The sequence below is a fragment of the Dryas octopetala genome, chromosome 6 (assembly GCF_963921425.1).
Source record: "Dryas octopetala chromosome 6, drDryOcto1.1, whole genome shotgun sequence".
NCBI lineage: Eukaryota > Viridiplantae > Streptophyta > Magnoliopsida > Rosales > Rosaceae > Dryas > Dryas octopetala.
The window spans coordinates 4,974,090-4,989,275 of record NC_141371.1 but is presented as its reverse complement, the minus strand read 5'-3'; the positions used below and the strand labels follow the sequence as shown (position 1 = coordinate 4,989,275).

Genomic DNA, 15,186 nt, shown 5'->3' with positions numbered 1-15,186 from the left:
GAATGCGAGAATGTCGGCTAACGCAAACATTGGTGAGAATCCAATGCCCTCAAGTGAATGTTTATGATTGTGAGCAATTGTTACTTTGGCCAGCTGGTACTTCTCTTTTGTGTTTTTGGGTCTGGTACTGCCCTTTTTTTTTGGTTCTCTTCCCCTCCACAACAAAAAAAAAAATTTGTGTACTTTTTATGAATTACATAAAAGCTTTTTTACCCAAATACCACCTGGAGAGGTGTTTCCGTACGATCTAAACTTTGTTTCTTATTAATTTACCATATGAAGTATCAATATGTGTTAATGTGAATTTTTGTTTTGTATTTCAAATATTTTATAATATAAATTGACAATATTACCCTTCAAATTAATTAAAAAATTAACAGAAATGGATAGCAGGTGCCACATTGGCACGCATTGATACTTCAGGTGATAAATTGGCAAAAAAAAAAAAAAATAGTTTGTGGGTGATATGGGTCCTATGGGAGCACGCCTCCCGCCTCCCGCCTTGGTAAAAAAAGCCTACAAAAATAGAAACAAGCTAAAAGCAAAGGAGAAAATAAAATAGAACCGACAGGATAATAACTAAGGGCATTTATAGCATTCATCTCTTTCTTTGGTTTAGAAAAGATAAGGGTAATCTTCAGGATTAACCATAGAGAATAAAAAGTTTTCATGCCTATTTACAAAAATACAGAACCTGTAAACTAGTACGAATAATGTTAGGGATGTAATTACAAATGAGAGAAGTGTCAAAGCCATGAACACTATTTACATTTTCCAATATTAACTTGAAAGATAGAAAGAATTGGATCAGAATTACATACAATCAACAAGGTGTCACATACAGGTAAGAGTTTCTGGCCCGTGTAAATTTCCCTTATTTGCATATGAGGCCTTATTGATGAAGGTCATAAGAAACAAATGCTGGATTTGGAACAATGAGGGGCAGCTTATCAATGTACATAAAAAGTCTCTTCAAATTCTCCCTAGAGATTGCAGACAGGTCAACAATGTCATTGTTGCTGGTGTAGATCCAAAGGTCACATGAGTTTACTCTTTTGAGGCTGTCCCGGCAGAAGGGGCATGACTGAGACCGTGTTCGCCTAGATAAATCCAAAAGGGCAATCTTCTTAGCTGTGTAGAATTACATGCATGATATGGTCAAGCAAACAGATATCTTAGATCTAGATTGTGATGTCAGTGACCATTTAACCATGCTGCTATGCTATCACTAATGACTAGTGAGAAGGGAAGAGCAACTTGTCGTTTCTAATTCATATTATAGTATTTGTCTCCAATTGTTATGCACTCCTACAGTACAGAAGCATTTAGCCAAGAAAGATTTACCATGAGATCAGCTCATCAAGATCATGAATGTTGATGGGAATCCCTCAACTTTATACCCATCTAAATGATTGTGTTTCAAGGCCATGTATGTGTCTATATATGTTCAAGTGAAAAATCACTTGAGTCAACCATTCGTGTAAGGAAAACTGAATCTAAATGGAAAAATATTGGACTGTTTAGGATTTGTTATCATCTAATAAGTAACCTCTATGTTCTTCAGCAGTGCATTGGGGAAAAGAATGAAGATTGTTTACAAAGAAGCAAATATAATAGGTTCAGTAAGAAAAAGGACAAGGATTACCAAAAAGAGAGACAGTAACAGCTGCTTACCAGTTTCGGTAGCACTTCATGCACATAGAATGACTGCAATTGGGCAATACAACCTTGCTGTTCATCTCCATGCAAATACCACATTCTTCTTCTCGCTCTAAATCAATTTCAGAGAGCTTTCCTTTGTCCATCTCATCTTTTCTCTTGTACTTGGCACAGATTTCTTTCTGTTTCCTGTCTTCGACATCAGTCATTCCTCTTTGAAGTTGCAACAATGAAGGAAATATCACACCTGTTTTTGAATGGTCAAAATAGGATTTCTAACATATCTTTCTTTTTCAAAAATAGTAATAACAAATTATAAACATTTATTTTCAAGAACTTGATAGAAGAATACAAATTTCCTTCAATTTTACTTACTGTAGAACTCTTTTAAACTAGCTTTTCTTTCATGAAAAGACATGGTGGTCTTCCCATCCTCGTATGCCTGCAACAAAAATGATACCATCACACCCATGACAACAAGCTACCATTTCTTTATTACTGTTTACATCAAATTAGATGTTAGAAGGAGGGGTCACTATCAATTAACTAATAGTGCAATTTACCTTGTAAGTAAGAATTCTAAGCAATCCCAAGGCACCAGCAAGGTGACAATCAGTCCACTGAATAAGAAACAGAAAAAATTGAGCGGCTGGACTGTAGGATAATCTCATCTGGAGGCAGGCACCATCATATTCCCTTGGATAATCAGAAGCCCTGTATCACAATATATATCTTACAAGTTAAAAACACTGCTATGTATGTACAGAAAAAGACATTAAATTCCAATGGATGAGACCTGCAAGATACTAACTCTCCTCTTCCCTTCAGGAATGTCCAAAGCAAATGATGCATGAAAAAAAATTTAGGAACCTAGGATATTAAAATACAATGGGCCAGCAAAAGTTCCCACATTAGCGGGGTAAGATTAGGATATTAGCTTCTATCAAAATTAGCTGCAGACTCTGATAGAAGGTTCTACCCAAGTAAGATACCCAACTCAAGGAAGTGGAAAACATCAAATAATTGCAGCCGACAATTCTCTCAAACAAGTTAGTGAGAAACTCAAGGAAGAAGCTCAAATCCTCCTACAGAACAGAAGATAGTTGAGCTCAAATACTCTGTTCTATACTTCTATCAGCATCCTTTTAGCAGCCATCCAACAACCACCAAAAAAAGAGGCAGTTTGGATATACTGGGTCTTATATAGGGAACCAATTCTATAAATATGCTATGAATTTAAAGCATTCAGTCTACCATTCATAAATCAAAGTAATTGTGAATTGTGGGTCGGAGCAGAATCATTTCTATTTACAACAAGAGACTATTAATCCTATGCTATAAATATCTGACTTAAAATTCAGACTAATACCCAGTGATTCAACGTGCACTATCTATAAGTCTGTGGTGCAAAGTACATGAAAAATTCCAGAAAAAATGAAAAGGTAAACAAAATTGACATGAAAAAACTGAAAATCATCGAATTGCCAATACGACCACTTTCCATCAATATCACAAAAAAGAAGAAAGGAGAGAAACTGGGCATGACCCAGAATCAGATAACTCACACATATTAATAGAGAAACAGAAATGAAGATAGTGAGAAAAAAAGAGTCTTACAGAGTATTGGCAAACTGAATATTAGCTTCAAGTGCCTTGAGGGAATCCTTGAAAGACTTGCGCATTTTTGGGCTCCTTCTTACTCTTTCATTCAACAAGCTCACCTATCAAAAACCCTAAACATTCACTCCCACCTCAACCCCCAACGCTAATAACCATGACCCAACCAACCACTCTGATTGACTATCGCTTCTCTCTCTCTCTCTCTGAAAAATGAAAAAGAGAAAAATTCAGATAATATTTTGGTTATGGGGTGTAACTGCTTTAGCGTTAGCTTGAGAGAATCTTGCACCGTGAGAAGGTTTCACAGAGAGAGAGAGAGAAGGGGGTGGGGCTTACTTGGCTTTCGCTTAGAGCACACGTAACAGTATCTCTCAGTTTATAAATTAATGCGAAGAAGAAAGAGAGGAGATCATTTTCTAAATTACGGATTTACCCTTCACTCTACCTCGATATTCATGACGAGACCGTTTCCCGATATTTTTCATCATCACCCGCAACTGAGCTCACCGCGCTGTGGTATACGTATACTACAGGATACGGCGTCGTATTCACGATGGGTGCAGAGGACCTTTGTGCACCTACAGGGCTACAGGTGAGGACCAAATGACGCTAAATCCGAGCTACGGTGACGGCAGCGGTCCTGTCGACACGTGGCTTGCATGCGCGATCTGGTTCAACCGTCAGTTGTGGGTCCCCTGCTTGGTGGTTATTTCTAGCGCGACGTGTCGTGATTGGTAAGGGAATGGACCCCACCACATCCCCCGCCGTATCGTCCAGGTTTTAAAATCCTGGACTCGCGTGTATTATAGAGTGTCCTTACACATATAAATCATGCTTAGATTTAAGGAAAAAATTAGTGAAGAATTTATATAATATAGTACTCGTACGATTTGGTGCCCCATCGATTAGATAAAGGGGTTTGATTTGTCAACAAGTTTTGACTCTTAGTCTTAGCTCAAATTAATAATAATGATTTGGATGATGTTGAAACTTTAGCATTTTCCATATGTTTATTTTTGCCTTTCAATTTTATTAGCGGATAAGCTCACTAATATATGCTATCCATAGATAAATGATATTGCTGAACTTTAATTAATGATGGTCATCGAGATTGCACTCTAATACTCTAGTAATTTCTTTTATCTATTTTCTTTTGGTTTTCCATCTGATCTCCAGCTGGGGAAGGATTGAATTTAAATAAAGACACTCCACTAGAGGTTTCTTGCAGAGTTGTAGCCCATAATCCTATGTTCTTATTGCTTTAGCAATTAGAGTCCACCAACTAGGTTTAATAAATCCACTTAGCCAAAAACAAATAAATAATAAAAACTAAGCTATCTTCATCCTGTGGATGCGGAGCTACTAATAAAATATTAGTTATATTAAAAGTATTAATTATGATTTTAATTCTTTAACTATTAATTCTTACATAATATAATAGTTGCTTATTGATTATAAATAAATATAGTTCATAGTAAGTCTGAACAAATAAAAAAAATGAAGTGGCAAACAGTAAAAAGAAAAGTGCGGACAACTTGCATCTCTGGTTGTATCATTGGGTTGAAACCAGCTGAATTTAGGTGATACATGCTTTAGTAGTTTAGTGCTTTGTATTTGCTAATGGTTATAACTTATTATAAGTGGCAGATCACATTGCATAAAATAAGTAGACTAAACGTTGATAACAACAATAAGACACGTCATATATCTCTTCACGTATAAAGTAATTGGTTACCGACATCTATGAATGAATACATCAAACATAAAAAGCTTCTCACTACCTGTTGGATTATAGGACAACCAACATACATGTTGGGTGGACTAGTCAATTGGATATATTGGGGACTCATAATATTAAAAGAAGGGGTGATACCATTGGGACCTTCCCAATTGTGCATATTTAACTCATTACGTGAAGTGTCATTCAGATAATGTATGATCACTTTTTAAGGACTCATAATATTAAAAAAAAAGGGTAATGCCGTAATGCTATTGGGATCTTTCCAACTCTGCATATTTAACTGATCATGTGAGGTGTCAGCTAAATATAGTCAGTTGAAAAAGTCTCAAAAACATTATCTTAAAGAAGATGCAAGATTAGTAGCCCAAAAAAAAAAAAGATGCAAGATTAATGTGAGATGTAAATCAACGTTCCAATGTTGTCTTATGCAGGAACAGGTCCACTAAGAGACAAGGGTAGAAAACTATTGCCAAAATCGTTGGTTTGACCCCTCGGAATGATTATCTGCGACCACCTGCAAGCACACCCATAATCTGTTCGATGAAATGTTTGAATGGTTTGATCCCGAGAATAAAATTTCTAAATCCATCGCTGCTCTTATATTTCACATTAATCCTGTATACAAAAATAACAGTTCTATGTATAAAAATAAAAATAAAAAGGTTCTCATAGAGTCATAGGTACTGTTGATGCAAATTCTCGTAAGGTAGATGCAACAACTTAGATAAGCTGATCTGGCTGATCAGGTGCTTTGCTGGATGATGAAGTGGATGCTGGTTGAGATCTTCCTGCAAGAGAAACAAGGTCAAGGGAGATGGACCGGTGTGGTACCAGCCAAACACGCTCCGATGATGAAGTCAGTGATGGTGTTTGATGGTGGATGAGGAAGAACAAAGGAAGAACTTGGGAGAATGGGAAGAACAAGGCAAATGTTCTGGGTTATTCTCAGCAAGTTGGGTATATTCTTGGGAGAGTGGAAATTTTGTGTAAGTGTTTTGTGTGTAGATGCGTAGTCCTTGTTTTTGCACATATGACTTGATATATATAAGCAAAGGAAACCTTAATGAGTAAGATACCTGCATGTGAATGAATGGTTGCCAGAGACCCACGCACCTGGTCAGACCTAGTTGCATGCTCAGCTGCCTGCTTCTTCAGCATTCAATGCTGCATTGAATGCTCCATTAAATGCAAGGCTGGAAGGTTCAGGCAGACTGCTCCAGTAGTCATGAATGCAAGCCTGATATCCCTTCTGTCAGAAGATTTGTGTCAGGTGCATTTAAGTGTGGCGGTTCGTCCCAGCGTGATCTTCCCGGGAATGGCGGCGGAGAGCCGAGCCGAGCCGATACAAGCACATGTCTTTATGCGTAGACATAAAGTCCATGTATGATCGGATCGGGCATGAGATTCAAGACCGAGCCGATCCAGTAGACTGGGGTCCTTCCGAGCCCTTACTGGTCGACGCCAGAACTCGAAAAGAGACCGTGCCCTGTGCCGAGCCGAGCCGAACCGGAATGACCGTGGTGAGATGGACACTCGATCCATTGAAAGATCATCGGTTCGGCTCGGACCGAACATGGTGGGCCCGGCGTGGGAATTCGGTCTGAGCTGGCAGAGGAAATGCTGACCAGTGATGATGTGGAGGTCAAAGTTTGACTATAGAAAGTCAACTCCGAGGTGGGTGTTGACCAGCCACGTGTCGAGCCGTGATTGGCTATTCGGATCGATGTGGATTTTCCCACAAACAGGAGTCCCCCAACTTCCGATCCGAGCAGACAGTGATGGATTGGAAGTTGAGATGTAAGGATTTTCCCAAAGATAGCACTTTGTTTGATCCGAGCCGAACCCTACAAATCTATGTTCTCGAAGATCCGAACACATGACGACTTGTGATTGGCCAAAATATCTCAGGGGCAGGTGAAGGGACGTTTGATTTCTGCATGGGGGAACGTAAGGGTCACCTCATTATGGGTATTTTTGAATGCTTGACAGGTGTCAAGATCTGGCATGTGAAGCGCCAGAAATGAAGGGTTGAGATCGGTTTGCATGGGGGTATAAAAGTGGTGGTTTCTCTCTCTTCCCTCACTTTCACCTTCAGACCTTCTCTCTCTTCTGCGAAAACTCTCTCTCTCTCACCGCAAATTTCTTTCTCTCACCATCGTCTTCGAAGTTGTCCGATCTCGAATCCGACCACGTACGGCGATAGGCGAGGTGGTTCCGAGGGTGTTTGGGGCGGAAACTTTGGGCGGAGGAAAACCAGTAAGTGATTCTCCTCCTTTCTGAGTTTTTTGCATTTCGGGTTTTCTGGGTGTGTGTTCTTGGTGTTCTTGAAAAAGGACATCTTTTGATCCAAAAAGCAAGAGAGAGAAAAAGAGAAACTGTTAGTGATGTCTGGATCCGACTCGAGTGATCGGCTCGGCTCTGGGGAGGCGTTTGAAGGAGACAGCGAGGCCGAGATGAGCCGAAGCCCACCTGCGGAAGAGGCCGAGCCGAGCCGAAGCCCACCTGCGGGTGAGGCGAGTTGGGACGGCTTGTCCGAAGAATTGGACGAGGCCGGCTCGGCACTGAATCGCAATCCAGGTGGAGAGCGCCGAGCCCGAGGGGACCAAGAAAACCCCGAGATACTGAGTTCCGATTGGGAACAAGGGACGGCCGAAGGAGGCGACGAAGAGCCTCTCGACGTCGAGCCGATCGCCATTATCCCGAGCAGACTCACTTCAGGCTCGGATGAAAGGGATAGGGGTCACGAGGCGTCGACCTCGGCTCAGGGAGTGACGGGGAGTCCGGTCGACCCGGACTTCTATGAGGAACTGGCGTGGAAGGCCGATCAGATCCCCAACGAGATGACCGAATACCATCTCAGGGACTTGAGGAATAGGTACTCAGTCCCCGACTCCGTGCTGATGAGGTTGCCGACCGAGGGGGAGAAGCCGAGCCGACCCCCGATAGGATGGGTGACCATGTACCCGGAGATGTTTGAGAATGGGGTTCGGCTTCCCCTGCATAGCTTCCTGCAGGACTGGCTCGCGACGATCGGCGCGGCGCCACACCAGCTGAACCCGAATGTATACAGGATCATCCTGTCCATGCATATCTTGTGGCACAAAGTGCACAAGTATGTGCCACACAAGGATATCCTGTTTTGCAATTACGCGCTGAGGTCGAAGCAGAGCGAGCTCGGATTCTACAACCTCCAGGCGTACTCGGGGCCACTCTTCGGTGGGAATCCCTCTTCCCAGAAGACATGGAAGAAAAGATACTTCTTTGTCTCTGGGGATTAGGAATTCGTCGATCCGAACAGAATGACTTCGGCTCGGGTTCCCAGAGCCTTTAGGATCCCAGGTGGGCATTGGGAGTTTGGGGCCGATCCGAGGACAATTTGCTTATGTCTTGTAACAATTGCATTTTTCCTCTGTCTAACCCTTTTTGGTTTCGCCTTTGCAGTCAGCTGGGGCAAGTACAAGCTCCGAGGCGAACTCAAAGACCAGATCGCCGCGATCAGGGACTCACCGGCAGAGTACTTGTCAACCAAGTTCCTGCTCGGGGAGACTCAGATCCGATCGAGCGGGATCTCCTGGTTTGTGCCCAGGTGGAATCCTAGGGCCGAAAGGGGAATGGCGCCCACCGAACTGGAGACTCGCCTTAGGAGGAGGGCGGCTCGGAGCCTCCAGAAGAAAGCAGCGGGGCGGCCCCCTGCCGAGCCGGTCCAGGCTCCTGCCCCAGCGGCAGCCCAGCCTAGATCTCCTGCGCCGAGACCGGTTCGGCAAGCAGAGAAGAGGAAAGCTCCCCAGACCGAGGCCCCGGTGGAGAAGAGGGCTCGGGCCGAACCCGGCGGTTCTGGTGCCGGAGCATCTGGTTCGGCGCCCCTGAAGGCGGTGGAGGTAGACCCCGGCCTCGAGCCGTTCGTCACGGGCCTTAAGCGCGTGATGACCGCGAGGGTGCAGGAGGGGTTGTGGGCCGATCATGGCGAGCCGGGCTTCAGCCACCAGGCTCTGATCGCATCCCGCCAGGCCATGTTGGTAAGTCTCTTTTACTTCGGATTTCGTCTATTCGCTCGGTTCGGATTAGTAACAGATATGTTTCTCTTGCAGCTCGCCATGAGGCAGTTCGAAGCTGCTAAGGCCGCCGTCGATGCCGAGGCGAAACTGGAGAGGTTTCGGGCACGAATCCTGGAGCTAAAAGAGAAGCTGGCCGAGGCCGAGCGGACGGTCAATGCCGAGCGCGAACGGTCAGAGGGTCTGCAGTCCAGGCTGGCCAGGAAGGAGGAGGAGGTCGCTCGGCTCGGCAAAGAGCTTGCATCCTCGGAGCAAAATGTGGCTGACTTGAGGCACTATGTCGGCGATCTCCAGCGAGACGTCGAGGCTGCCGAACGGAGGGTTGAAAATTCCGAACTCCGACGTCGAGCTGAAGTGCCGAGCGCCCAGGCACTGGCTGATGCCCATTTTGATGGGTATCAGGAGCTCTTGGAGGCGATCAAATCGAAGAGGCCGGACTGGGATGTCTCATTCCTTGGCGAGTCCGATGACGATGAAGACACCCAGGGAAGTCAACAGGATGAGCTTCCTCCTTCCGATCGCCAAGTCCGCGCCGAAGTCGAGCCGACTCCGGAAGATCCTCCACTGCCTGCACACGAGCCGAACCCGATTCCCGCAGTCCCCGACTCCGATCCTAATGATGAGATGCAGATCGGCGGGGTTGAGGTGGTGCAGCTCGGCGAGGAGACGCCTGAGGAGTCTACCGAGCCGATCCAAGAGGGCCCTGCCGAGCGATCTGCATGATAGCTGATTTTGTTTAACTCTTATGTTGTCTTGTTTTTGTTTTTTGTTCCCGAGCCGAAGTGTGGCTCGGGTTTAATTGTTTTTGGAACAATTTGTATTTGGTTTTATGTTATTTATTTATCAGTATTTTCTTTATATGATACAAGTTGCTGTCAGTTCGGCTCGGAAATTAAGCTAAAAGACAAAACTAATAACACATGGACAAGAAAATGATAAAAGTGAAAGACATAATAAAAACCAAGGCATTTTGAGATCGGCTCGGCATGCCGATCGTAATGAAAATGAATGGTAATGGTAAATTAAAACTTGTCTTCGGATCAGCTTGATAAGCATAACCAAGATAAGTAAAAATTTAACAACCCTAGTGATTCCGAATGGGTTCGGCATACCCATTGAGGTATTTAGGAATGCGGTTTTTTTTTTGAGAAAAATATTCAAACCTACTTTCAGATCGGCTCGGCATGCACGATGAAAGTTTTGGTTGGAGTGTATATTTTTCTTTTAGAAATATCCTGTTGAACGTTAGGACTGTAGGAAGTCACTTCGGCTCGGACATGGATTTTTATAGACCTGATAAGTCTGTAATATGTCGAGCATCGGGCCGGAAATGGCGCGCCAGTTCGACACATGAGTTTATAGACCTGATGAGTCTGTAATATGCCGAGCATCGGGCCGGAAATGGCGCGCCAGTTCGACACATGAGTTTATAGACCTGATGAGTCTGTAATATGCCGAGCATCGGGCCGGAAATGGCGCGCCAGCTCGACACATGAGTTTATAGACCTGATGAGTCTGTAATGCACCGAGCGTCGGGCCGAGAATGGCACTTCGGCTCGGCACATGGGTTTACTATTTTTTCGAAGGAAACACTTAGATCTTTCCTCTTTGTTGGAAGTGTATAGGAGTAGAGTCCCCAGTGTTTGCTTCGAAAAATAAGAAGAAAAATGAGTAGAAATGTGTTCATCTTTTCATTGATTGGAATGGGTGTTAGGTCGGACAGTCCCCGATCCTAACTACATTTTTACTGGTAATAAGTCTTCAAGTGTTCAGCGTTCCAGCTATGCTTGAGAGGCTTACCAGCTAGAGTGGCCAAGTTGTAAGTGTCAGGCTTGACTATGCCTGTGATTTTGTATGGTCCGGTCCAGTTCGGATCGAATGAGCTCTCCTTGACAGCGAGGGGATTCTTTTTCATGACGAGGCTGCCCAATCCGAAGCTCCTGGGTCTGACCCTCTGGTTGTAGTATTTGGCTACCCTCTTTTGGTAAGCGGCTCGGCAGAGATTGGCGTTGGTTCGCCTCTCCTCGATTATGTCCAGGCCGAGCCGAAGACCGGTGTCATTGGTCTCGGGTTTGTACGTGCCGGTCCGGAATGAAGGAGTCCCCATTTCGACCGGGACGACGGCGTCAGTTCCGAATGCCAATGCATAGGGTGTTTCCTTCGTCGAGTTGCGATAGGAAGTTCGGTAAGACCAAAGCACCTCTGGCAAGAGTTCAGGCCAATTCCCCTTAGCATTATCCAGTTTAGTCTTGAGGGTCTTCTTGATGATCTTGTTGATGGCCTCGACCTGTCCGTTCGACTGCAGATGGTAAGGCGCGGTGAAGCGCAAGTTGATGTTCAGACGTGAACAAAAGCTCCTGAACTTCTTGCAGTCGAACTGTTTGCCATTGTCCGCAATGATGGTGTGCGGCATGCCGAACCGGCAAATGATGTTCTTCCAGACGAAGGTTTCCATCCGTTCGGCTGTGGTTGTGGCCAGGGGTTCGGCCTCGGCCCACTTGGTGAAGTAGTCGACTGCTACCACAGCCATGGTGACTTGCCCTTTCGCCTTCGGCATTGGGCCGATCAGATCGAGTCCCCACTGCGCGAACGGCCAGGGACTGGATATGGAGGTCAGCAACTGGGGAGGTTGATGGGGGACTGCGGCAAATTGCTGGCATTTGATACAAGCGCGAGAGAGATGATCCGCGTCTTTGTTCAGCGTCGGCCAGAAGTAGCCCTGCCGGATCGTCTTGTAGGCGAGGGCTCTTCCTCCAGAGTGGTTTCCGCATATCCCCTCGTGGATTTCTTTCAGTACATCCTGACCTTCCTGGGGAGTGACACACCGCAAGTAAGGCAGGGAGAAACTCCTCTTGTAGAGCTGACCACCGATCATGCTGAACCGAGCCGACCTTGTTTTGATGAGGCGTGCCTTGTCCCTCTCTGGGGGGAGGATTCCGGAGACCAAGTAGGTGATGATCGGCGTCATCCAGTTCGGCTCGGCCTCGGTCTGTATGACAGTGACCTCGTTTTCGGCGGTGCTAGGTCTGTCCAGGATTTCAACTGGAACGTGTCTAGCGGATCCGGTGTCTGTGGCCGAAGCCAAACGTGCCAAGGCGTCGGCTCTGCAGTTCTCTGCCCTCGGGATTTGGGATATTTTGTACTCATGGAAGTTCCCAAGCAGCAGACGAGTCTTCTCGAGATAGGCAGTCATGCTAGGTTCTCGAGTCTCATACTCTCCCAATATCTGATTGACGATGAGTTGGGAGTCGCTGAAGATGTTCAGTTTGGTTGCGCCGAGCTCCTTTGCCAGTCTGAGTCCGGCGATGAGAGCTTCATACTCTGCTTCATTGTTGGATGCTTGAAATCTGAAGCGAATGGCATACTCCATCTCAACTTGTTCTGGGGAGATCAGAACAAGCCCGGCTCCACTTCCCATGGTGTTGGAAGATCCGTCCACATAGAGGGTCCAGGTGAGGAGGTCAACCTGGCCGTGATCGCCGTTTGAGTTCGGATCAGACGCCGCTGGCATAGCGTCGGTGCGCGGCGGATCCTCCGTCGAGGTGGTCGACTCACAGATGAAGTCCGACATGGCTTGACCTTTGATGGCCGTCCTGGGACGGTAGATGATGTCAAACTCGCCGAGCTCAACTGACCACCTGATGAGCCGACCCGAAGTCTCGGGTTTTGCCAGGATTTGTCTGAGCGGCTGATCCGTCAAGACAACGATTGAATGAGCCTGGAAGTAGGGTCTCAGTTTTCGAGCCGAGCTGACCAGGGCGAGAGCCATCTTCTCGAACTTTGGATATCTGGTCTCGGCATCGGCGAGGGCTCGGCTCGTATAGAAGACGGGGTGTTGTACACCGCCGACCTCTCTCACTAGAACTGAGCTGAGAGCCGAGTCAGAGACAGAGAGGTAGAGAAAAAGTTCTTCACCTTCTTCTGGTTTGGATAAGATGGGAGGTTCCCTCATGTGCCTTTTCAGATCTTGAAAAGCCTGCTCGCATTGGGGGGTCCATTCTATGCTCTTCCCTGCTCCCCTTAAGGCTTTGAAGAAAGGGAGGCACCGGTCAGTGGACTTCGAGATGAACCGGTTCAGGGCGGCGACTCTTCCAGTCAGACTCTGGATTTCCTTGCGTGTCCTTGGAGACTTCATGTTGATCAAGGCCTGGATCTTCTCCGGGTTGGCCTCAATCCCCCGTTGGCTGACCAGGTAGCCAAGGAACTTTCCTGACCGAACCCCAAAGACACATTTGGCTGGGTTCAGCCGCATCTGATACTCCTTCAGGACTCCGAACATGTCTGAGAGGTCCCTGACGTGATCGTCCGCCTTGATGCTTTTGACCAGCATGTCATCTACGTAAACCTCTACGGATTTGCCGATGGAGGATCTGAACATGTGGTTGACCAGCCTTTGGTAGGTGGCTCCGGCGTTTTTGAGGCCGAAGGGCATGACCTTGTAACAGTACATGCCGCGATCCGTTATGAAAGATGTGCCTTCCTGGTCGGACTTGTGCATCAGGATCTGGTTGTATCCAGAGTAGGCGTCCATGAAGCTGAGGAGCTGATGTCCTGCTGTTGCATCGACGAGCTGATCTATTCTGGGCAAGGGAAAGCTATCCTTGGGACAAGCCCTGTTCAGATCGGTGAAGTCCACACACATCCTCCACTTCCCATTGTTCTTCTTTACCATGACCACGTTGGCAAGCCAGTCGGGGTAGTTGACCTCCCGGATGAACCCGTTGTTTTGCAACTTGGTTACCTCTTCAGCCATGGCGGCGTATCGGACCGGATCGTATGACCTCCTCTTCTGACGGACCGGTTTGCATCCTGGGTCAGTGTTCAGCCTGTGGGTGATCACGTCAGACGATATGCCTGGCATGTCATCGTAAGACCAGGCGAACACTTCCGCGTTGGCACGGAGGAAGTCAATTATGGCGGAGCGCTGCTCGAGGCTGATCTGAGTCCCCACTCGGACGAGCCGATCCGGTGTCTCGTCCGAGATTGGCATTTCCTCCCAAGCCTCGGCGGGAAGGGGCCGAGAATCTGAGCTCGGCTCGGAAGTGAAGTCGAATGTCTCCGCCCTCGGCCATCTGCCCGAATCGGCGATGGAGTCAAGTTCCTGCGAGTTCGGCAGCTGACCCTTCTGTTTGATCGAAACGGCGTAGCATGACCGAGCCGAGCACTGGTCTCCTTGAATGACGATGCAGTCGTCGCCCACCGGACATTTGATGAGGAGGTTGGCGTAATGGACGATGCAGTCAAGGTCGACCAGAGCCGGTCTGCCCAGAATGATGTTGTAGGCTGACGGCCGCTTGACGACAATGAAGTACGTCATGCAGGTCTTCTTAATCGGTCCCTTCCCGAGCGAAAGGGGAAGGTAGATGTGTCCGAGGGGCTGAACCACTTCTCCCCCGAACCCGACCAAGGCAGGTGTATCGGTCTCCAACTTATCCTCGCAGATGCCCATCTGCGCGAACGCAGAGTGGTAGAGGATGTTGACTGAGCTCCCTCCATCGACGAAGGAGCGCGCGATGGTTGTCCCGGCCACCTCAGCCACTATGACGACCGGATCATAGTGGGGGAAGATGATCTCGTTTGCCTCGTTCGGCTCAAAGGTGACCGGCGCCCAGTCCTTCCGCTGTCTTTTGGAAGTGCTGGGCTGACCTGCCTGGATCGACAGGGACTCGTGAGCTTGAGCCGCCTGTCTGACATACTCCTTCTGGGATCGGTTCGAGCTCCCCACGAAGGTTGGTCCCCCGCCGATTGATCCGATGGCAGCATCCTGGACCTCGATGGTGTTGGTGGGCTTCTTCGGCGCGGCCTTGGGTACCCTAGGTCCACCGGCCAGGAATTGATTGATCTTACCCGCCCGGGCAAGAGTCTCAATTCCGTCGCGGAGGGCGTAGCAATCACCCGTGACGTGGCCGTGATTGGAGTGGTACTTGCAGAAGACGCCCTCCTTGATTTTGTCTGGGGGTGGTCCCTTGATCTCCCTTGCAACTGGGAGTTGGTCCTTGACATTGGAGTAGATTGTCTCCAGACCGGCATTGAGGGGAGTGTACTCCGTGTACTGGACAAACTTGGGTCCCTTACCCAGAAGTTGGCGTGGCTCCTCGGTCCTGGTCTTCTTGG

At 47.1% G+C, this 15,186-nt stretch overlaps 1 protein-coding gene across 1 annotated transcript; it reads right to left on the bottom strand.

The window, feature by feature from the left end:
• Positions 1 to 676: 676 nt before the first annotated feature.
• On the bottom strand, positions 677 to 3,636 carry AIRP2 (RING/U-box superfamily protein). Its single transcript, XM_086246810.1, has 5 exons — positions 3,277 to 3,636; positions 2,223 to 2,373; positions 2,035 to 2,101; positions 1,675 to 1,906; positions 677 to 1,100 (listed from the first exon to the last, which is right to left on the bottom strand). Exons 1-5 carry the CDS (start codon positions 3,339 to 3,341, stop codon positions 893 to 895), a joined length of 723 nt encoding a protein of 240 aa, XP_086102936.1. The 5' UTR covers positions 3,342 to 3,636; the 3' UTR covers positions 677 to 892.
• Between the last annotated feature and the right edge of the window lie 11,550 nt (positions 3,637 to 15,186).